The sequence below is a fragment of the Sarcophilus harrisii genome, chromosome 1 (assembly GCF_902635505.1).
Source record: "Sarcophilus harrisii chromosome 1, mSarHar1.11, whole genome shotgun sequence".
Lineage (NCBI taxonomy): Eukaryota > Metazoa > Chordata > Mammalia > Dasyuromorphia > Dasyuridae > Sarcophilus > Sarcophilus harrisii.
In genome coordinates, this window is record NC_045426.1 from 543380025 (window position 1) to 543402713 (window position 22689).

The window sequence follows — 22689 nt, forward strand, 5'->3', positions numbered from 1 at the left end:
CCTCAAAGCTCTTCTTATGGGAAAACCTTATTTTTTTGTCCCATCTTGATTCTTCTTTTTCCCTTGTTTCTCACTTCTGTGTTCTGTTCTTACCCTTTCTTCTCCCTCTGCTCTTCCCCATCTGCTTGTTCTCCTTCTCCTCTTCTCTTTCCTCTTTTTTCTAAATCACTGTACTTTTTATTCTGTTCTTTTTCACTTTCTGTATTTCTACTGTCTTAATCTTATTTGTTTCTTTTCTCTATTTACTTCTCTACCTTTTTATTGCTGATTCTCATTCTTGTCTCTTCTTTATCTCCTAACTTAATTTTCTGAACTTATCAAAGTTGAATAAATACTTTTTTAATGCCTAATGATTTCCCTGTCTCTTTCTTGTCCACAAGGGCATTCAAATACTTAGCATATCAGAACAAAGTGTTTTAGAAAGGAACATTGACCATTCTAGAGGGAAGGTGACCAAGATAGTGTGGGCTTAGAGACTATGTTCTAGGTAGAATATGATTGTTTGGAAAGTTTAGCACTAATGCAAGGGTGACCAAAGCTCTCTTTACAAGTATAGTAGGGGTACCCATTCATTATCCTGAGTCCTTGTTTCTCTGAATGATCAGTGATATCTCCCTCTGAAAGGCATAAAATTATTTTCGTTCCTGAAAACTTTGTTCTGAGATCTCTGATTTCTACATATACATGGTATAAATTCTTCATTGCTTTCCTGAAAGGAAAAAATACTAGTTGACTCCTTTTCCCTTGACCTATACAGTCCACTTAACTCACACAACCTGTGAAGAACCATATCCAGGGTGCTCCTTTAGAGTCTGGCTTTTTCCTTGTTGTCTCCTTATTCTGAATCCATGAACTCTTTCTTAGGACCAAAAGGCTTACTCCAGCAACTGTTCCGTTCATTTAAACATCCATTTGGCAGGCATTTACTAAGTGTTATTATATGCAAAGGACTATACTAAGTGCTAGAGGGATATTAAGACAAAAATCAAACAGGCCTGTTTTCAAAGAGCTTATTTTCTACTAGGGGAAACAACATGGTATCTCATTTGATCCTCATAACACTGTGGGGAACATTGATGTTACTTGTCCTGAATTTTAGAAGAGGACTAATGACTTCATAGGGTGATGATTTGCTCATGAATTAGATTTAAAAGAGAGAGTTGCACAAAGTTTTCAGTCTCACTCACTCTTTAAGAATCTTCAATAACAAGACTAAAGTTGGGACAACTTTTTGATATTTGACCACACTCTAAATATTATCATAGAACCTTTACATTAGCCATCTTCATGTCAAGTTTGAACAAATTGTTCTCATTCGCCTTTTCTGCCAGGGAAGGCTTTACATACTTGGGGTAGACGTCCTCTAACTTACAATGGTTTTGAGGCATGTTGGTTATTCTCATTATTGATATTCTATATCACGTCTAAATCCTAGCAAGAGAGGGACATAAAAAAAGTGATTTAAGAAATCCTTGATAAACAAGATATTGTTTTAAATGGAATCTACCTTTAACTGATTTGAAAGAGATGAAAATATTGTTTTTATTCACCCATTCCATCCTAAGGGAAGTCTTCACAGCTCCTAATTCACAGATTTGAGTACAATTACTCTTGTTGTACTGAGGTCTATAATTTTCATATTAATCGATGATATATGCAATGATTATAATAATTACATTTGTTGAAGTTTCCCTACCTTCCAGAGAACCCTGACTTGGAAGCTGAGGTTGCAGCCAAAGTGATCAGTCAGATTCCCCCCATAGGCTAATCCCCATGTTTTATCTGCCAAGTGAACTGAACCAGGTGCCTTGCCTTCTGTGCCCTGCTGAATAATCACAAGGCTTAACTACCCTAAAAATCTAGAGAGTATTCATACAAAACTCCAGAATGCTTGTGTTATGGTCAATTCATTTGTGATTTTCACACTTAAAAATCCTACCCCTGCCATAAGTGAGTGAACCCCCCCCCCCATTCTTCTTAGGAAGGAGGCTTGCTAGCTTTATCCCTCACTTTGACATTAAACTTCTGTTTGATTCCTTACTCTCCTCTTTTTAGCCTGCTCTGTTTGGCTCTGACCAATCAAAGATTACAGGCCAGTTCAGTCCACTTGATACCATTAAGCTAGTTTAGTCTATCTGCCAAGACAGTTTTACCAGAGTATGGCCACTGTATATGCTCTTATCTTTTTGGAGCCACAGATGAGAGTTGGGTGAAAGTTAGGACACCAAAGGTAGATAAACAGCCCGGAAAAGAACTGGCAATCTCTCATACCAGAGGTACTAGTCCTTTCTGAATATAGGCATTATTATACTCATTTTAAAACTGAGGTTGTTGCTTTACCATTGTTTCTAGTTTATTCCTATAGCTCCCAACTTGGATTAGGAATTCTTCACTGATGCAACACTTCCTCCATTTGTGGGAGTATGTGGTTCCCTGGTGTAATTCTTTCAAACATATGGGTTTTTGGAGCACATTTCCCTGAAGGTTCCACATTTGTATAATGCCTAGGCACATTCACAAACAAGCACTTGGTACAAAAAGCTTCAAAACAGAGAACGTTTTTGTTTATCTAGTAAAGAATTAATATCATATCCCAAGAGAGCCTACAATCCCCTTTCGTGAATGACTCTTCCCCATCACCCCTCCAAGAATGACCTACTATATGACCTTTATGATTTATATATAGAGCTATTCTGGAAGTAGGGTCCCAGCAAAAGTAAAAGCCTAAGTATTCATCCCACTTTTTTAATGGTTCTCTTCTACACCTATACCAATCTGCACTCATCTTTAGCCAGTTTCTCTCACATTAATGATATAGGCTCCTTGTCATCAGGAAACAGACCTTGTAGGCATTAGAATGGATTCTCAATTGATAACATTGTAGTTCTTTTTCCATATCTTTGGGAAAGAATGCCCTTGGACTATTAAACTTTTATGTTATTTTACACTTAAGTGTTATAATTCTCTTCTTAATAATTATATCTCTGTACCCCATTCTGAAATTACCATAGCCATTTATCTCCTAGAACCCATCAGTTTTTTACTCCAAATATACCTTTCACTGAGTCTGTTGATTGTTTGGTGCTACATTTTTATTCTCTTTCCACCAAACATAAAAATGAAAAAAAAGTTCTAACTATATAAAAATATTCACAGATATATATAAGAATGTTCATTTTAATGTTTACTTAGTAAGAAACCTGAAGAATCTAGATGTGTAGTTATTAAAGAATGACAATATATTATAGAATATGAATGCAGCAGAATATTATACCATATAAAATGAGAATTATGGGAAAAACCCTTGTGTAATGTAATGTGAGATCAGCAAAACAAGATCATGTATAAATATATACATATACTTGTATATGTATATATACACATGTGCATACACACACACACACACACACACACACAAATATACACCTAATTCTTACTTTATTGTGATATAAAAATGATCCTGGAGTCTCAAAGGCTATGCTAATAAGCATTGGAAAGATCTTCCATAATGGGAAAGGCTTCAACTGTTCCTGAAAACTGGCTGTGAGAATGTTCCCAGCAATAGATTCCTTTCTAAAGTTCTGACTAGCTAAGTATAGAGAGGCTCATCAACAATAAGCTGGTCACTTGGAGGTGAATTCTTTGACCATGGCAACCCAAGAAACAAAGAAAAACATGAAATGGTCCTCAGATTCTGAGGCTCCCTTTTACTTTTTCAGTAGTAGTGGCAGAACAGCAGAAAAAGAAACCAAAGTTCCTGTTCGTTAAGAATCAGTTGTTAGACAGTTTATAAACTTTAAATAAAGTGTTGGTACTCCAAATGCAAGATTGCCCAGTGACCAATGAAGTTCTGTGTTACCAGAAGAAATAAATTGTATCAACACATTGATGATACCACTTATATACAAGTAAAAAGAAAACAAAAGAAAGAAGAGAAACTTCAGAGAGACATGGAAGGGCAGATGGAACTAATTCTTCATTGGTTTTGTTAATTTTTTTATCTGTTGAATTCTAAGGGCTTTTGTAATATTTAATTTTTATTATGTATATTAATTTGTTTGTCTTTATGGTAATTTTTAAATGCATAATAATTTTTAATGAAAATATTCAGAGTGTCTAATAATAGTTTATTTTGGAAATAAGCTGCCATGGACCATTTCAACCAATTTAAAATGAAAATTTTAAGAGATAGTTTGGAGCTGGAAACACATTTTGTCACATAATACTCCATTTCAATGATAGAAATATGTAGTTAATTACCTACTATTAATGAAAGGATTTTATTTTTCTGAATCTACTGTACTTTTGTGTCTTTATGCCTGATTGGCACAGAGGCATAAGAAAACAACTTCTTTCGACTACAAATCATTTTATTTTTCAATTAACAAACAGAAAGAATTTTCTTTAAACAAAGGGTAAGTTTTTAGTTAACTAAGGGAAAGTTTTCCTCTATTTCTTCAGGTAACTTGATGGAAAGGTGTAGAGAATGTAAGATCCCACAGTTTATTTATTCATTGTTTATTTATTTTTTTAAAAAAGCATTTGATGGAGTGGAACAAAATGTAGTCTTGTAAGTTTTCTTCAGACAAGATATCTCATAGATAAATAAAGATTATAGAAGATTCGATGACAAATGCAATTTCAAAAATAACTATTAGCATTCTGAGTACTAACATTTAGCAAGTTCTAAAACAGGGAGACCATTAATCTGAGGTGTACACTATTGTTATTGAAGTTATATGAGCTAAACTTAAACAAAAGATTTCCCTCTTGACCTCATGATTCTTGAAAGCCATGTTTTCATAGTAGCCCAAGAATAATACACAGCTTCCCCAGTAAAATCCAACGCAATTAAAGGAAGCAAAATGCTTTGGGACTTCAAATGTGAAAGAGAGACTACCTGATTAGGGTTTAGAAAATGTTTAGAAGAAAACACAAATAAGCAACACAGTTTTTAAAATAACATGTCAAATTTATTATATACTTTAAAAAAATCAATATGAAATGGAGATTCAGAGCATATAAAATCCTCTTTTTGTGTATATAAATGGTTTTTTGGGATGTTTTAAGATCAGAATAAAGACCTTTAAAAAAATCTTGCTGCTTTTTGTTATTTTCATTTACATATTGTCCTTATTGTGTATACATATTATTCTCATTCTATTTAAAAAATCTTCTCATGTTTCTATGAATTCTTCATATTGGTTCTTTCCTAATATGTAATAGTATTGGATTATATTTATATAATGAGATTTGTTTAGCTATTCCTTATCAGTAGAAGGGACAGTTAGGTGGCTCAATGGATGGGCCCCAGAGATGGAGTCTGGAAGACCTGATTTCAATTCAGATCTCAAACACTTAGTTGTTAATTGTATGACTTTGAGTAAGTCACTTAACCCATTTATTTTAGTTTCCTCATCTATAAAATGAGCTAGAGAAGGAAATGGCAAATTACTACATTATATTTGCCAAAAAAAATTCCAAAAAGGGCCTGAACAGTAAAAACAGTAGGTACTCTTCTTGTTTGTGGTTTTGTGATAATAGCTTAAATGATAGTTGTATATACAACTATGATGATAGTTGTAAATGTATAGCTGTCAGCAAAAAACTAGAAAGAAGATGGGTCCCCATTATACATACATGTATGTATGTATAATTTTCAAATTTTTTCCTGAACAGTGATAGCAGTTCATAGCTTTACAAACAAAGTGGTTAGTGTTCCTGTCTTCCCTTAGCACCTCCAAAACTGACTCTTCATCATTCCTGTTCTGGAATTTAGTATCTTAGAATACTGGCTGAGCACTGAAAGAGTGAGTTAGCTAAAGTCACATAGCCAGGATGAGTGAAAAGTCTAACTTGATTCCAATTCTTTCTTATTCCAAGGTTCTTCTTAATCCATTACAACAGGATGCTTCTCAACATTTTTTCATATAGTTTTTAGTAGTTTGCATTTTTTCCCCTTTGAAAATGGGTTATGTAATTTATATCATTATAAATATGCTTATATTTATATTTAATATCAACATTTTAATATTACAAATGTGGCTAATTATACTTATTTCATTATATCAACAGATCCTTTTCTCTAATTCATAACTTCTTTTTTAGCTCCAAATTTGTTTATGTAAAGGTTTTTAAATTTTTTAAATATTTAGGTTGAATATCTATTTGAAGCTTGCTGTGATATATAGTATAGAACAATGTTTTAAATTGATTTTATGCCTAATCGCTTTCCAATTTTCTTACCAGTTAGGTGGCATGGTGAAAAGAGTGCTGAAGCTGTAGTCATGAAGTCCCCCTCAGACAATTAATAGCTGTGTAACCCTGGGTTAGTCATTTTACCTCTTTTTGCCTCAGTTTCTTCAGCTGCAAAATGGAGATAATAATAACACCTATTCTGAAGGGTGAAATGAGATTTGTAAAGTGCCTGGTATATATAAGTGCTTAATAAACACTTTTTCTCTTCCTCTTTCCCTTCCCCTTTCTTAAAAATACCAAATAGTATTTTAAATTTTTTTTCAATTATATTTTATTTTTCCAAATACCTGTGAAGATAGTTTTCAACATTCAGTTTTGTAAGACTTCTGTTTCAAAATTTTCTTTCTCCTTCCCTTAACATCTACCTCCTCAAGATAGCAAGCAACCTGATAGATTAAATATGCACATTTAAACATATTTCCAAATTTGTGAAAAATCAGACCAAAAGGGGAAAAACCACAAGAAACAAACAAATAGAAAGGTGAAAATACTATGCTTCTATCCATATTCGGTCTCCATAGTCCTCTCTTCGGGGAGCAGATGGCATTTTCTATCCCAAGTCTACTGGAATTGCCTTGAATCATCTCATTGCTGAGAAGAGCTAAATCCATCATAGTTGATAATCACATAATCTTGTTGTTACTGAGTACAATGTTCTCTTGATTCTGTTCTCTTCACTTAGCATCAGTTCATGTAAGTCTTTCCAGGCTTCTCTGAAATCAGTCTGTTCATCATTTCTTATAGAACAATAATATTCCATTATACCCATATATCATAATTTATTCAGCCTGCCCAATTGATGGGTTTATTTATGATATAAATCATATAACCCATTTTCTTTTATTATTATTATTGTTATTATTATAACTTTTTATTTACAAAACATATGCATGGGTAATTTTTCAGCATTGACTCTTGCAAATTCTTCTGTTCCAAATTTTCCCTCCTTCCACCCACCTCCACCCCTAGATGGCAGGTAGTCCAATACATGTTAAATATATTAAAGTATGTTAAATCCAATATATGTATACATATTTATACAGTTATCTTGCTGCGAAAGAAAAACCAGATCTAGAAAGAAAGAAAAAACCTGAAAAGGAAAACAAAATGCAAGCAAACAATAACAGAAAGAGTGAAAAGCTATGCTGTGGTCCACACTCATTTCCCATAGTTCTTTTTCTGGGAGTAGATGACTCTTCATTACTGAACAATTGGAACTGGTTTGAATCATCTCATTGTTGAAGAGAGCCACATCTATCAGAATTGATCTTCATATAGTCTTGTTGCCATGTATAACAATCTCCTGGTTCTGCTCACTTCACTCAGCATCAATTCATGCAAGTCTCTCTAGGCCTCTCTGAAATCATCCTGTTGGTCATTTCTTACAGAATAATAATATTCCTTAACATTAATATATCACAATTTATTCAGCTATTCTCCAATGGATGGGCATCCATTCAATTTCCAGTTTCTAGCCACTACAAAAAGGGCTGCCACAAACATTTTTGCATATGTGGATCTCTTTCCCTTCTTTAAGATCTCCTGGAATATAAGCCCAGTGATAAAACTGCTGGATCAAAGGGTATGCACAATTTCATAACCCTCTTTCAAAGATAGACAAATACAAACGACTAATAACCATATGAAAAAAATGCTCAGAAGCATCTTGATGTAATGGATTAGGGCCAACCTTGCAATTAGGAAGAACTGGGATCGACCAAAAAAAGGCTGCAACAAATATTTTTGCACTTGAGGGTCCTTTTCCCGCTTTTATGATCTCTTTGGGATACAGATTCAATAGAGATACTAATGAATCAAAGGGTATCTACAGTTTTGGGTAATGTTCCAAAATATTCTCCAGAATAGTTGAACTATTTTACAACTCTATCAATAATGCATTGGTATTCCAGTTTTCCCACATTTATTTCCAACATTTTCCATTTCCAATTTCCAACATTTATCATTATCTTTTTCATGTTATCTTAGCCAATCTGAGAGATATGAAGTAATAACTGAAAGTTATTTTAATTTGCATTTCTCTAATCAACTTGGAACATTTTTCATATGACTAGAAAAGGCTTTAATTTCTTTGTCTGAAAATTGTTCAAATCATTTGGCCATTTATCAATTGGGGAATGGCTTATATTTTTATAAATTTGCATCAGATCTCTATTTATAGTTTTAGAAATGAGGCCTTTATCAGAAACTCTGGCTGTAAAATTTTTTTCCTATTTTCTGTTTCTCTTCTAATCTTGGCTTGATTGCTTTTGTTTGTGCAAAAAGCTTTTTAATTTGATGTAATCAAAATTATCCATTTTGAATTTCATAATGCAAATCTCTAGTTCTTCTTTGGCCATAAATTCTCCCCTTTTCACAGATCTGACAGGTGCAGTATCCCTTGCTCTCCCAATTTGCTAATAGTATCACCCTTAATGTCTAAATCATGAACCCATTTCAACTTTATCTTGGCATAGGGTGTGAGATGTTGGTTTATGCCTAGTTGCTGTCATACCATTTTCCAGTTTTCCCAGTAATTTTTGTCAAATAGTGAGTTCTTATTCTAGAAGCTGCAATCTTTGGGTTTATCAAACAATAGATATGGCTAATGATTATTATCTTGTGTACCTAACCTATTCCACTTATCTCTTACGCTATTTTTAGCCAATACCAAATGGTTTTGATGATCACTGATCTATAATATAGTTTTAGGTCTGATATAGCTGGGACATTTGCATTTTTTTCATTAATTTCTTTGATACTCTTAATATTTTGTTCTTCCAGATAGATGTTTTTCCTAGCTCTTTAAAGCAATTTTTGGCAGTTTGATTGGCATGATACCGAATAAATAAATTAACTTAGATAGAATTGATATTTTTGCTCAGTGTACCCATGGCCAATTGATATTTTTCCAGTTCTTTAGATCTGATTTTGTGTGAAAAGTGCTTGATAATTGTGTTCATATAGTACCTGGGTTTGTCTTGGCAGGTAGACTCCCAAGTATTTTATGTTGTTTACAATTGTTTTAAATGGAATTTCTTTTTCTATCTTTTGTTTGTAAGTTTGTTGGTCATAGAAGGAAATGCTGATGAATTAAATGGGTTTATCTTCTATTCTGCAACTTTTCTAAAGTTGTTAATTATTTCAAGTAGATATTTAGTTGATTTTCTAGGGTTCTTTAAGTATTTCATCATATCATCTACAAAGAATGACAGTTTTGTTTCCTTATTGCCTAGCCTAATCCCCTCAATTTCTTTGTTCTTCTATAATTTTATAACTGACAATTCTAATAAAATATTGAATTGAATGTCAGCTACATTCAGTACAATACTGAATAATACTGGTGATAATGGGCAACCTTTTTTACCCCCAATTTTATTGGGAATGCTTCCAGCTTATTCCTCTTATATATAATGCTTGCTGACAGTTTTAGATAGATAATGTACTAAATAATCTTGCTAATTACTATTGTATAATATAGAGAACTTGGAAATCTTATTCATTATTTCCTTTATTATTATTTCTCATGGAATTATTTTTTTATTTTCTCCAGTTACTAAAAACTTTTTTTGGTTATATATACACATTCATTTTTTTATATATCCTGTATGAATCATGTTGAGAGAGAAAAATCAGAACAAAAGGGCAAAACCATGAGGAAAAAAAACAGAAGAGAAAAAGTGAATATAACATGTGCTGGTTTGCATTCAGTCTCTCTCTGGATGGGAATGGCGTTTCCTGTCCAAAATTTATTGAGATTGTCACAGATCACAGAACTGCTGGAAAGAACCAAGTCTATCATAGTTAATCATTATACAATCTTGCTATTGCTGTATACAATGTTTTCCTGGTTCTGTTTGTTTTACTCAGCATCGGTTTATACAAATCTTTTCAGGCCTTTCTAAAAACAGCCTGTTCATTTTTTACAGAACAATAATATTCTATTACGTTCATATACCGTAACTTATTCAGCCATTTCCCAATTAATGGGCATCTATTCATTTTCCAATTCTTTGCCACCACAAAAAGAGCTGCTACAAATACTTGTGCATGTGGGTTCTTTTCCTTCTTTTATGATTTCTTTGGGATACAGACCCAGTAGTGGCACTGTTTCATGCAAAATTTGATAGCCACTTTCAGCATAATTCCAAAAATATTCTCCAAAATGGTTGGATCATCTTACAACTCCACCGACAAGTCATTAGTGTCTCCGTTTTCCTACATCCCCTCCAACACTTATTATCTTTTCTTGTCATCTTAGCCAATCTGATAGGTGTGAGATGGTACCTCAGAGTTGTTTTAATTTACATTTCTCTAATCAATAGTGATTTGAAGCATTTTTTCACATGACTATAGATGGCTTTAATTTCCTCATCTGAAAATTGTCTCTTCATATCTTTTGACCATTTATCAATTGGGTAATGGCTTATATACTTATAAATTTTGGTCAATTACATATGTTAGAAATTAAATCTTTATCAGAAACACTGTCTGTAAAACATTTTTCTTCAGCTTCTTTCAGCTTCCCTTCTAATCTTGGCTGCATTGGTTTTATTTGTGCTAAAAAACTTTTTTTTAATTTAATCTAATCAAAGTTGTCCATTTTACATTTAATAATGTTCTTTAGTTCCTCTTTGGCCATAAATTCCTCCCTTCTCCAAAGATCTGATAGATAAATTATCCCTTGCTCTCCTAATTTGCTCATAGTATCAGTTTTACACTTAAATCATGTACACATTTTGACCTTATTTTGATATGGGATGTGAGATGTAGTTCTAGGCTGGGTTTCTGACATATTGTTTTCCAATTTCCCCTGGAATCTTTGGATTTATCAAACAGTAATCACTAAAGTAATTTACTTCTGTCATGTGTATCTAACCTATTCCACTGACCTACCACTCTATTTCTTAGCCAGTACCAGATGATTTTGAACAGGTACAACAGTACCTGTTGTTTTGTAATAGAGTTTTAGGTCTGGCACTGCTGGACCACCATCCTTTACATTTTTTAATGGGTTCCCTTGATATTTTTGACCTTTTCTTTTTTCAGATGAATTTTTTTCCTTAGCTCTGAAAAAATAGTGTGTGAAAAGAGTTTTGTAATTGTGTTCACATTCCTAGGTTTGTATTGGCAGGTAAATACCCAAATATTTCATTTTGTCTACAGTTTTTTAAATGCAATTTCTCTTTCTATCTCTTGGTGCTGGGCTTTGTTAGTAACTTATAGAAATGCTGATGATTTTGTGGGTTTATTTTATATCCTACAACTCTGCTAAAGCTATTAATAGTTTCAAGTAGTTTTTCATTGATTCTCTTGAATTCTCTAAATATACATATTATCTGAAAAGAATGATAGTTTCATTTCCTTATTGTCTACTCTAATTCCTTTAATTTCTTTTCTTATTACTAAAGCCAACATTTCTAGAATAAGATTGAATGGGCATCCTTGTTTCACCCTTGATTTTACTGGGAATGTGTCTAGTTTCTCCCCATTATAATTAATGCTTGCTGATGGTTTCAGATAGAAGCTGCTTATCATTTTAAGATAAGTTCTAGTGCCTTTAAGAGGTATGGGTGTTGTATTTTGTCAAAAGCTTTTTCTGCATCTATTGAGATTATCATATTGATGTAATATAGCTTCTAGGGGAGACAGCAATAATTTTAGGGTCCCCTGATCTTAGGGAACTTTTGTTCTAACAATCTGTCAGTGATTCTAAATCTTCTGGCTTTGGAATCTGTGATCCTGAGACCCTCTTAGCTAAAAATGATATTGTTCTGTCAATGATTGTAAAAACCTTCTAGCCTAAGAATATAATATTTCTTCCCTTAAACTTTAAGGAATGTACATTAGTGATCCTGAGACTCTCTAACCTTTTGATGCTATTCTAACAATCTTGTCTGTTAATGATGCTACTGTCTTCTGGCTTTAAGATAGTCCTAGATTTGTGAGTCAGTAAAAACCAAATTCCTGAGACTACTTCTTAATTCTACCTCTAGGTCATAAAATTAGCATATCAATGACATGAACTGGATAAATTTGTCTCCTTGTTCCACATTCTTTGCTAAACTCTTGGACTTTAGCCACTTCATTTGGTATTACAACTGCAATAAACTTTGCCTCTTGACTTGGATATGGGTGTAAGCCTGCAAATTCTTTTGAGACACAGTAAATGCTGGAGAAACTGAGGCGAGACAGAGATTAGAGAGTTTTTAATATTTTATTTGGATTTCTGAAAGGGAGAGATTGTGCTGAGGCCATGTTGTCCCCAGGGCTGATGTCCAAAGCATCCAGCAGGGAATGTGAGTTCTCAATGAAATATATATGGGTAGCTCTAAGCTTGGATTCACAAAGTGGGGTAGAGTCCAAACTCTGGTGAGCAGAAATCTATAGGCAAGGACCATCAATCTGGTTCTGAGAGGTTGGGGATAGGACTATCAATTCTAACAAATTGGGAGTTAAGGAGGTATACAACTAGAGCCGGGAAGTCTGGACTTAGAGATATATAGACAATGCCAATTAGGTATCTGAGATAGGACATCTGGAGTTTTATCTTCTGGAATGTCAGATCTCCATAGCCCTAATTATCTCAGTTCTAATGAGCAAATAAGGGAGGTTGCAACCAGGGAAGCTGAGGCAGAACAATTCAGGGAAATTGAGGCAGAAGAATTTAGAAGGAAACGGTGACATAACAACACCATACAACACTGACCTGTGACCCCCAATCTCTTGGAGTCTCTTCCTGACTCAACAATATGATTTCTGTTAGTTTTGTTACTGATATAGTCAATTATGCTGTTTTTCTGATATTGAACCAGACCTAAAATCCTATATAAATTCCACTTGGTCATAGTGCATTATCATGCTGTTAAGTTGTAATTTCTTTGCTTATATTTTATTTAAAATTTTTGCAACAATATTCATTAGAGAGATTGATCTATATTTTGGCTTTTGGCTCTTCCTGGTTTAGGTATAAGCACCTTATTTGTGTTATATTAGGAATTTGGCAGGACTCCTTTGCCTATTTTCCCAAATAGTTTGGAATAGTATTGGAATTAATTGTTCTTTAAATGGTTGGTAGAATTCATATGTAAATCCATCTGGCCCTAGAGATTTTTTTTCTTAGGAAGTTCATTGATTCAATTTCTTTTTCTAAAATGGAATTAAGTAATTTATTTCCTTTTCTGTTAATCTGGGCAATTTATTGTAGAGGGCTGAAACTATTGGACTGATGCACTGAGGTCGGGGACTGCTGAGCGCTTGAGGCTAACTACTGACTGGACAATACTCTATGGGCATATGCTTAGAAAATGGTCCTTTCCACTATCCGTACTGGCTCAATGATTGGTGTATAGAGGATTGTAGGAGGGATTAGGGGGTGGAGTAAGATGATCTAGGGACACCCACTTGGCGGTAGATGAGGGAGAAGGTGGTCGTGGAGAATATGCTTCCATCCTGTTCAATCCTGCATCTAAGACCAAGAATAAAGACTGAGGACTTTTGATTATCCTGACTCTGGCTGATTCTGGGGTATCCTGGGTGCTAGCACAGTCATTACAATTTATATTTTTGTAAATATTAATCTATTTCAATTACATTGTCAGATATGTTGGCACACAGATGGGCAAAATAGTTCCTAATTATTGCTTTAATTTCTTCTTTGGTTTTTGATATTGATGATTTGGTTATTTCTTTTCTTTTTCTAATCAAATTAACTAAAGATTTATCTATTTTTTTCCATAAAACCATTTCTTAGTTTTAGTGATTAGTTCAATAGTTTTCTTACTTTCAATTTTATTCATTGCTCCTTTAAGTATTAGAATTTCTAATTTGGTATTTAATTAGGGAGGGGTTAATTAGTTTTTTTTTTTTTTTTTTTTTTAGTTACATGTCCAATTCATTGACTTCCTCTCTCTGTATTTTATGTAACTTTTTAGTGATATAAAATTTCTACTAAGAACTACTTTGGCTGCATGCCATAAGGTTTGGTATGTTATTTCATTATTGTCATTCTCTTGCATGAAATTACTGTTTCTATGATATGTTGTTTGATTCATTCTTTAAAATTAGATTGAGTTCCAATTGGTTTTTAGTCAATCTTTCCCTGGCCCTGTATTCAATGTAATTTTCATTGTATCATGATCTAGAAAGGATGCATCTACTATTTCTGTATTTGATTGTAAGGATATTATCCCCTAACACATGGCCAATTTTTGTGTAAGTGCCATGTACTGCTGAGAAAAAAGGGATATTCCTTTCTATTCCTATTCAGTTTTCTACAGAGGTCTATAATATCTAAATTTTCTAATATTCTATTAAGCTCCACAAAATTATCTAATTCTGAGAAAGAAGGTTGAGGTCCCTCACTAGTATAGTTTTACTGTCTATTTCTTCCTATAACTGGTTCAACTTCTTGAAGAATCTGGATAATTACTTGGTTTATATATATTTAGTATCAATATCACTTCATTGTCTTTGGTATCCTTTAACAAGAGATAGTTTCCTTATCTTTTTTACTTAGATCTATTTTTGCTTTTGTTTTGTCTTACATCAGAATTGCCACCATTACTTTTTTTTTTTTTGGCTTCAGGGAAAGCATAATAAATTCTGTTCCAGCCTTTTACTCTTACTCTGTATGTATCTCTCTGTTTCAAAAGTGTTTCTTGTAAGCAGCACATTGTAGGATTCAGTTTTTTAATCCACTATGCTCTCCCCTTTCATTTTTATGGGAGAGTTCATCCCATTCACATTCATAGTTATGATTACCAGCTGTGTATTTCCCTCTATCCTATTTTCTCTCCTTCTACTTTTTCCTTTTCCACCTTGCCCCTCCTTAGTAGTGTTTGTCTGTTCAACTCCTCTCTCCATCTGCCCTTCTTTTTATCACTCCCCCTTACTTTCTTTTCCTTATATTTCTGCACTCTCTTTTATCCCGCCCCTCCTCTTTCTTTCCCCTTTCTCCTCCTACTTCCCTATAAAGTAAGATAAATTTTTATACCCAACTGGGTGAATGTGATTCCCTCTGTGAGCCACTGATGAGATTAAGCTTCAAGCTTCAGACAATGTTCATTCCCCTCTCTTCTTTCCTCTACTCTAATAGGTCTTTGGTGACTCTTCATGTGATCTTATTTATCCTATTTTACCTCCCCTTTCCTCTTCTCCCAGTACAATCCTTTTTCCATCCTTTAATGTCTTTTTCTTTAATATGATCACATCAAAGTCAATTTATGTCTACCCTCTATGTATGCCCTCTCTAACTACCATAATAAAAATAAGAGATACAATTCTCAAAAGTTACAAGTATCATTTTCCCATACAGGATGTAAACAGCTAACCTTTAAATAATTTTTTTTCCTGTTTATCTTTCTGTGCCTTTCTTGAGTCCTATGTTTAAAGACTGAATTTCTGGGTAGCTCTGGTCTTTTCAACAGAAATGACTGAAAGTCTCCTACTTCATTGAAAATCCATCTCCTCCCCAAAAGATCATGCTCAATCTCATTGGGTAGCTGATTCTTGGTTGAAATATTCAGTAATATGCTGTTCCAGGGTCTCCAATCCTTTATTATAGAAACTGAATAATCCTGAGTAATCCGGACTGTGGCTTCTCTATACTTGAATTGTTTTTTTCTGGCAGCTTGTATTTTTTTACCTTGAGATAATGGTTCAGGAGTTTTGCAATGTTTCTTAGGGTTTTCTTTGTGGGATCTCTTTTTAGAGGTGATCAATGGATTCTTTAAATGACTATTTTGCCCTCTCGTTCTAATATACCCAAGGAATTTTTTCTTGAAGAATGCTATCCAAGCGCTCTCTCTCTCTCTCTCTCTCTCTTTCTCTCTCTCTCTTTCTCTCTCTCTCTCTCTCTCTCTCTCTCTCTCTCTCTCTCTTTCCTTCTCTTTTCCTCTCCCTCCCTTCTCCCCAAAAGCTGGAAAATCATTATACTCTGAATATTTGTGGGTTCTGTCACTCCAAAATCCATTCAGAGACTTGATCTTATGTTTATTCTGAGGGAAGCTAGGGAAGAGCTCAGGCAATGTCCTATCTATTCTCTACCATCTTGGCTCTGCCCCATCCATTTACACTGATCTTTAGACTCAAAAATATGAAATCTTACATACTTCCATTTCTTCTCCTGAATTTGCCAGGAAGTGATGAAATCAGTTACCAATTAACAGCTTTTGTTTTAATGATAAGCTTCAAGACAGCTTTTATACTCTCCTCCTTTACCCTTATCAAGAAGCTTCTTAATTCATTTTTACTTTCTTACTACAGGGGTATTATCTGTATATCAAAGATTGTTAATATTTCTCTCAGCAACTTTAATTCCAGCTTTTGACTCATCCAGTCTGGGATGAATAAGATGACAATACACAGCCTTTTTATACTACTTTCCCAATCTTAAATCAATCATTCCACATTCAATTTTTAACTGTTGCTTTTTGGCCTCCATACAGGTTCTTCAGGAAACAAGCAAGATGATCTGGTACTCCATTTTTTGGAGAATTTACACCATTTTGTCATGATCCACACAAAGGTTTTAGTGTAATCAATGAAGCAGAAGTGCATGTTTTTCTGGAACTCCCTTCCTTTCTGCATAATGCAGTGAATGTTAGCAATTTGGTCTCTAAATCTTCTGCCTCTTTGAAAACCAGACTGCTCCTCTAGCAATTCTTGGTTCACAAATTGCTGAAGGCTACCTTGCAGAATCTTAGAATAACTTTGTTGGCATGTGAAATGAGGACAATTTGATCATAATTTGAACATTGTTTGGCATTGCCCTTCTTTAGGACTGGGACATAAACTGATCTTTTCCAATCCACTGGTCACTGGTGAGAGTAGCTATTATTTCCTCCTAATTTTAGTTAGTAATCTATATTCAATAAGCTTATATTAAATGCCTACTATATGTAAGGTGCTTTATAGGACCATGGGCATATAAATGTTTCTTCTGGAAGATACAACAGGCTTGCAGATAAGCAAAATGACATACAAATACAAAGTAAATTCAGGATAGGAATGGTATACAGACAAAATGAAGAAATCAGGAATGGCATCTTGAAAAAGTGGCATGAGCTGAGATTTAAAAGGTTGGTATTGGAAGAATTAAGAGTTGGAGATGAAGATAATAGTTGTAGAGTGAATTCACAAAGTTACCAAGTTAACTTGTGTGAATCTCCCATACTTGTGAACTCCAATGAGTACTTAAATACTTCTTGCTTATATGAGCTCTCTAAAGGTGTGAACACAAGCATTGTTTCTGAGCTCTCTAAAGGTGTGAACACAAGCATTGTTTCTGAGCTCTCTAAAGGTGTGAACACAAGCACTGTTTCTATCAGTTGTACTTAGTACTTTGTTTCAAGTTCTGGTCCATAACATCTCCTTCTAAGATCAGATCAATCATACTGAACCATGCTAAATTAGATAATTATTGTCTCTATCAACTCTAATGAGTTAACACTTTGTAAAGATTCCAACATCTCTCCTTTTCTTTTGATTTAGAATATAGGTGGTCATGACCTCCCTGACTTCTCAAGGAGGTCAGTATAAGTTGGTCAGTAAAGGTGTAAAGTTGGCCATTATAATTCTTAACTTTGCAATATCCCTGGAGCGGTTGAGATAGGCACAGATATCTCACTGGATAAAGCACTCCAGGACTTAGACTTCAATTCCAATTGCCATTCAGATACTGTGTGACTGTTTTCTCATCTGTAAAATGGAGATAACAGCCGCAGCCTCTCAGGGTTTCTGTGAAGCTGAGATAATAACAATATATAGTCTTTCTACGTGTGAAGTGCTATGCAACATTATCTTATTTTATCCATAAGACAATCTTGGGAGATAGGTGCTATTATCTCCGTTTCACAAACAGGGAAACTGAGTCAAACTTGCCCAGGGTTACGTACATGTGTCTTAAGATCACATTTGAATTCTGGTATTCCTGATTCCAGAACCAATGTTCTATCAGTTTCATCATCATCACCTGGCTTTATAAGCTTTAAATAATAATACAAAATATTGTTGGTGATCTCACTTGAAACTTCCTATACCTTCAAAAGGCAGGACCACGAAAAAAATTAATGTTTCTGTGATTAACTAAACTGCTTTTCTGTGACCACTTTTGCATCCCTTGGATATACTGCCATCTCTTTGCTAGAATTTTATTAACAATTTTTGCATTCATGTCCAGTAATGACGCGGGAAGCTTTTCTAATGGATCTCTCATTCTTCCAGTGTTGCGGGACAAAGGCAAGGATGGGACTCACGGATAGATAAGGTAAATCTCTCCAATACATGTGAAAAACAACACTCCCTAAAAAAAATACAAGGACAGTGACGGAGAATATAACATTTCTCTTCCAAAGAAAAGAGCAACATCTTCTTTAAGGGAAAGAGGTATCAGGAAAAAACAAGATAGTTTGGTCCCTCCGACGCCAGAACCCGCGGCTTGGCAAGCGTCAGGGTCGGCGCCGCCGGTTTCACCCTTTGCGAGCACAGCCCCGCTAGGCTTTTCTGCACCCGACCTGCCACCGAGAGGATGGCACGGATACCGCCCAGACGCGCGCAGGCGCCCCTCAGGCCCACGCCCTACCCGCCTTTAAGGCGCGCGCCGCTCGGGACCACAGCAGGGATCTAGAATTGCCACCCCCCATCCCCCTTCCAGCCCGAATCCCGCCGGCCTCTGGCAGCCCCGCGCGCTCCCCACTCCTAGCCGCGAAGACTAGCGTCCAGCTCCGCCCTCAGCCCCTCCCTAATCCAGGAGGCATAGATCCACCCCTCGCCTAGCCACCTTCCCCAGCGGGCCGCTGATTGGCCGCTGCATTCCCGCTTCCTTCCCGAACCGCCATTTTGAAAATCTGGTGGCTTCTTGGGAGGGACACGGTGCAGAAGCGTCACGCGCGAAAAAGACAGAAAGGGTCCTCCGCCGTTCCCCCACCCACCAACCTGAGGAACCTTCCTCTCGCCTCACGAGCCAGGGAGGCCCCAGGCATCCCCGACCTACCGGTGAGGGGGCGCGAGGGCGGCGGGGAGGGAGGGGTAGCGGCTGGACGTCTCGAAGGAGGCGCCGTGCCCGGCCAGGAAAGGGGGAGGATTGGCGGCTGTTAGGGCTGCGGGGCCGGGAGGCACCGCCATGAAAGTGAAACTGCAGCGGCCGCCGCTGGGCTCGGGCGGCCTACGGAGCTGCGGCGCAGGCGCCCCCGAGCCGCCGGCCGCCCCTCCCGAGCCCCACTGCCCGGTGGCGGTTGGTGCCCGGCTGCAGCTCGAGGGCCGAGCTGCGCAGGATGCGCGGGCCCGACCTGGCCCGGCCCAGCGCCCCGGCGCCTCGCCCCGCTAGGGGGCGGGCGGTGGCCTGCGGGTCCCTCGGATTCCCCTCCTTTCCCGCCTGGGAGGGGGGGGGCGGGCAGGACTGCCACAACACTTCGGGGCCCGCCCCGGGGGAGGGCTTGCGGGAGGGGCAAGCTCGAGCCGCTCTGATGGAGAGGCTGGGGTAGAGGGCAGCCTTTGCAAAAGCGCAGGGGGGGAGGGGGGAGAGGGGGCGGGGCGGGGGAGGAGGATCCCCCATCCTTGCGATCCCTTCTGGAGGCCTAGGGCTTCACCTTGTAAAGGGCCGAGGCCAGAAGCGGATCCTTGGAAGATGGCCAGAGATCTCCTTTCTGTCCCGATCCCTTCCTCCTCCTCCTCTGCAGGTTATTAGCATGTCTTCTTCAGCCCCCACCCTGGAGGGGGAGGATCTGTCCTCTCAGACCGCGCCTAAGAGGGAGCCCGAGGTTCCCGACAAGGAAGAGAGCGAGGAGGAAGAGGAGGAGGACGAGGAAGATGAAGAGGACGAGGAGGAGGAAAAAGGTGGGAGAGCATTTATGGCTGCGTGCCACATCCTTTGAGAAATCTATGGTCCTTGTGCCATCTGGTCTTTGAGATACTAAGTAAGTGGAGGAATGAATGAAAGGTGGAAGTTACCAGTCTTGGTCCAGAATTTGCTGCCTCCCCTCTTGGTAAACAGAAAAGCCGTATTACTTATCCCTGGTGGCAAAGTGATCCTGCCACCGCTGCAATTGAATTTAATAACAGGAAACGTGCCAAATTATCAGTTTCCTTCTCAGCTTAGTGTAGTACCCATGGACTTGTTTTAATTTAAAAAAAAAGAAACATGCATCAAGTTATCACTATAATTCTCTGTTCTGTTTCTCAACTTAGTGTGTGTAGCCATGACTTCCTAAAAGTTGTTTCATTAGAATCTAAATTTTTTTCTAAAGGCTGTTAATCATTTGGGATTGTTGTGGGTAAGAGAAAATGAGATAATAGAATTTTTTTTTTTAAAGATAGAATGGAAAATGCTTTTCTCAATGGAACTTAGTAAAGTAAGGGATAACTTTAGGAAAAGGGAACTGCTTGGGTTTGGGTAGTAGCTAGAAAAAATAATAGATAGAAAAAAATTCTTTCCTCTAGTTATTGCTGAACTTAGTTCCCCCACAAAAGAGTCCCTTACCTACTTGAACCGTGCTGATAGAGGTGACTTAACCAGTTTTTATTCGTCAGCCATAAGCTTAAGGCTTTAGGAATTCAAATTCAAATTGGGTGGTATCCTATATAATTTCATTTATCTTTCAGGAATCAATCAGTATCAGCCAATAAACATTTATTGAGTGCCCGTTTTGTGCCAGTAATGTGCTAAGTGCCTAGGATACAAAGACTTTTTTTGAAGTCTCCAACCTAAAGGATATTGTATTTTAATAGGAAAAGACATTATGTGAACGAGTATATACAAAGTAAGCTATGTACAGGATAAATAGGAAGGCATTGGAATTAAGAGGAATCAGAGTTCAGGATCTCTGTCCCAGCCTCTATACCTATCCTCAGATCTCTTAACTTCAGATTTGTTCTGGTTTGTAGACTTAAAAGGTTAGTGGACATCCCTTCCTATAAAGTTTTGCTTATTGGAGAAGATGGAAGAAGCAGATGTTTGAATTGGGTGATAGTAATAACAGAACTGTTTTGTTTAGGGTACCCTGAAGAATTTGCAGATTCAATAGATGTATAAAGTGATCTCTATTTACTCGGAAGACCAGACGTTATTACCATCTTACCTGTATTCCAATGGGAGCTAGGGAGAGATTTGAGATTTCCCTTATTATTTTCAACCACTGAATTTTTAAGCCTGAATGTTTAAATTTCTCTAACGAACATTTCACATTAGTTAGCATTTTATTTATATCCATGTAAAAATCATTGTTTTATTTTCAGGTGACTTAACAGCTTTTTATATTTTCCTAAATTTAGTCAATACAGTTTGACTTGACTTTTTTGGAAATTTGTGGGTTCCTGGGATATGAACGTATTCATATTTTAAATACTCTATCCACTTGAATTTAATCTAGTCTAATAAAAGACTACATCTTGATCAAGATTTTCCTTTCTTGACATGAATAAATATAATACTAATATTAGAGAAAGACCATTTTTTGGTCAAGGATCTGGCACCTTTTTTTAAAATGATAATTGTTTCTGGGCTCCAGAAAACTGAAGACCATACAAGAAAAAGGCAAATGCGTGACTTTTCAGTTAAGAACAATAAATATACTTTAAAATAGAGAATTTTTTTTTTTTTATTAACTATATGTGTCGACTATCTATTAGATATGTGTTAAGTGCTTTATGCATGATCCTAACATAATCCTACCTGGGTGACAGGTGCTGCCATTATCCATTATCCCCATTTTACATTTGAGGAAGCTGAGGCAACCAGGTTAGGGGATTTGCCTAAGCAGACAAAACTGGAGTCAGATTGGATTGAACTTGGGGTCTTCCTGACAGTGCCAATTAGCTGTCTCTATATATTTTCATTCCATATTATAATCAGTTAAAAGGGGAAAGTTATAGTAGGGAGTGCAAGAGAGAGAGAAACAAAGGGTTATTGAGACTTTATTTTTTTGATCTGATCAAGTCTTTAATTTTATTATACATCTAAGTAAACTGAAAGCTAGAAAGATGAAATGAGTACAAGTTTGCATCGGTAGCAGATGTTGTTTTTTGAATCCAAATCTGATTTTTTTTTTAATTATACCACTTTTTATTGGTCTTAAGTTGTGAGTATTATAGTAAAACCTGTTTTTGAGCTCAGAGAATTCCATATCTTTATTATATCCAACTGCAACTAGCTGCACAAGGCAACTTTAAGTGAGATAGAATAAGAATTTCATTCATCTCAGGCTTGTGTGTGTGTCCTTAGAAGGCTAGTGAAACCATTAGAAACTGTTAGGAACCTGCTTAAGCGTTAACATTCACTTGAGCAGTTTCTCACTGGTGTAACTTTTGCTGTCAAATTAGATTCAGTAATAATTACTCACCATAGATCCTGGATGATGGAAAGCAGATGATGATATACCTTTATCATACTGGATAGGATCTACTTAAGTTCAACTCATGCCACTATTCTTTTTCAAC

General features: G+C 36.3%; 1 protein-coding gene across 1 annotated transcript in view; it reads left to right on the plus strand.

Annotated features, from left to right (window-relative positions):
* Window positions 1-19097: 19097 nt before the first annotated feature.
* Window positions 19098-22689, plus strand: part of DEK (DEK proto-oncogene) — a 29535-nt gene continuing 25943 nt past the window's right edge. Inside the window, exons 1-2 of the mRNA XM_012541621.3 lie at window positions 19098-19251; window positions 19935-20091. Coding sequence (XP_012397075.1) covers window positions 19944-20091 — 148 coding nt within the window. The 5' untranslated portion in view covers window positions 19098-19251; window positions 19935-19943. The remainder of the gene's footprint in view (window positions 19252-19934; window positions 20092-22689) is intronic.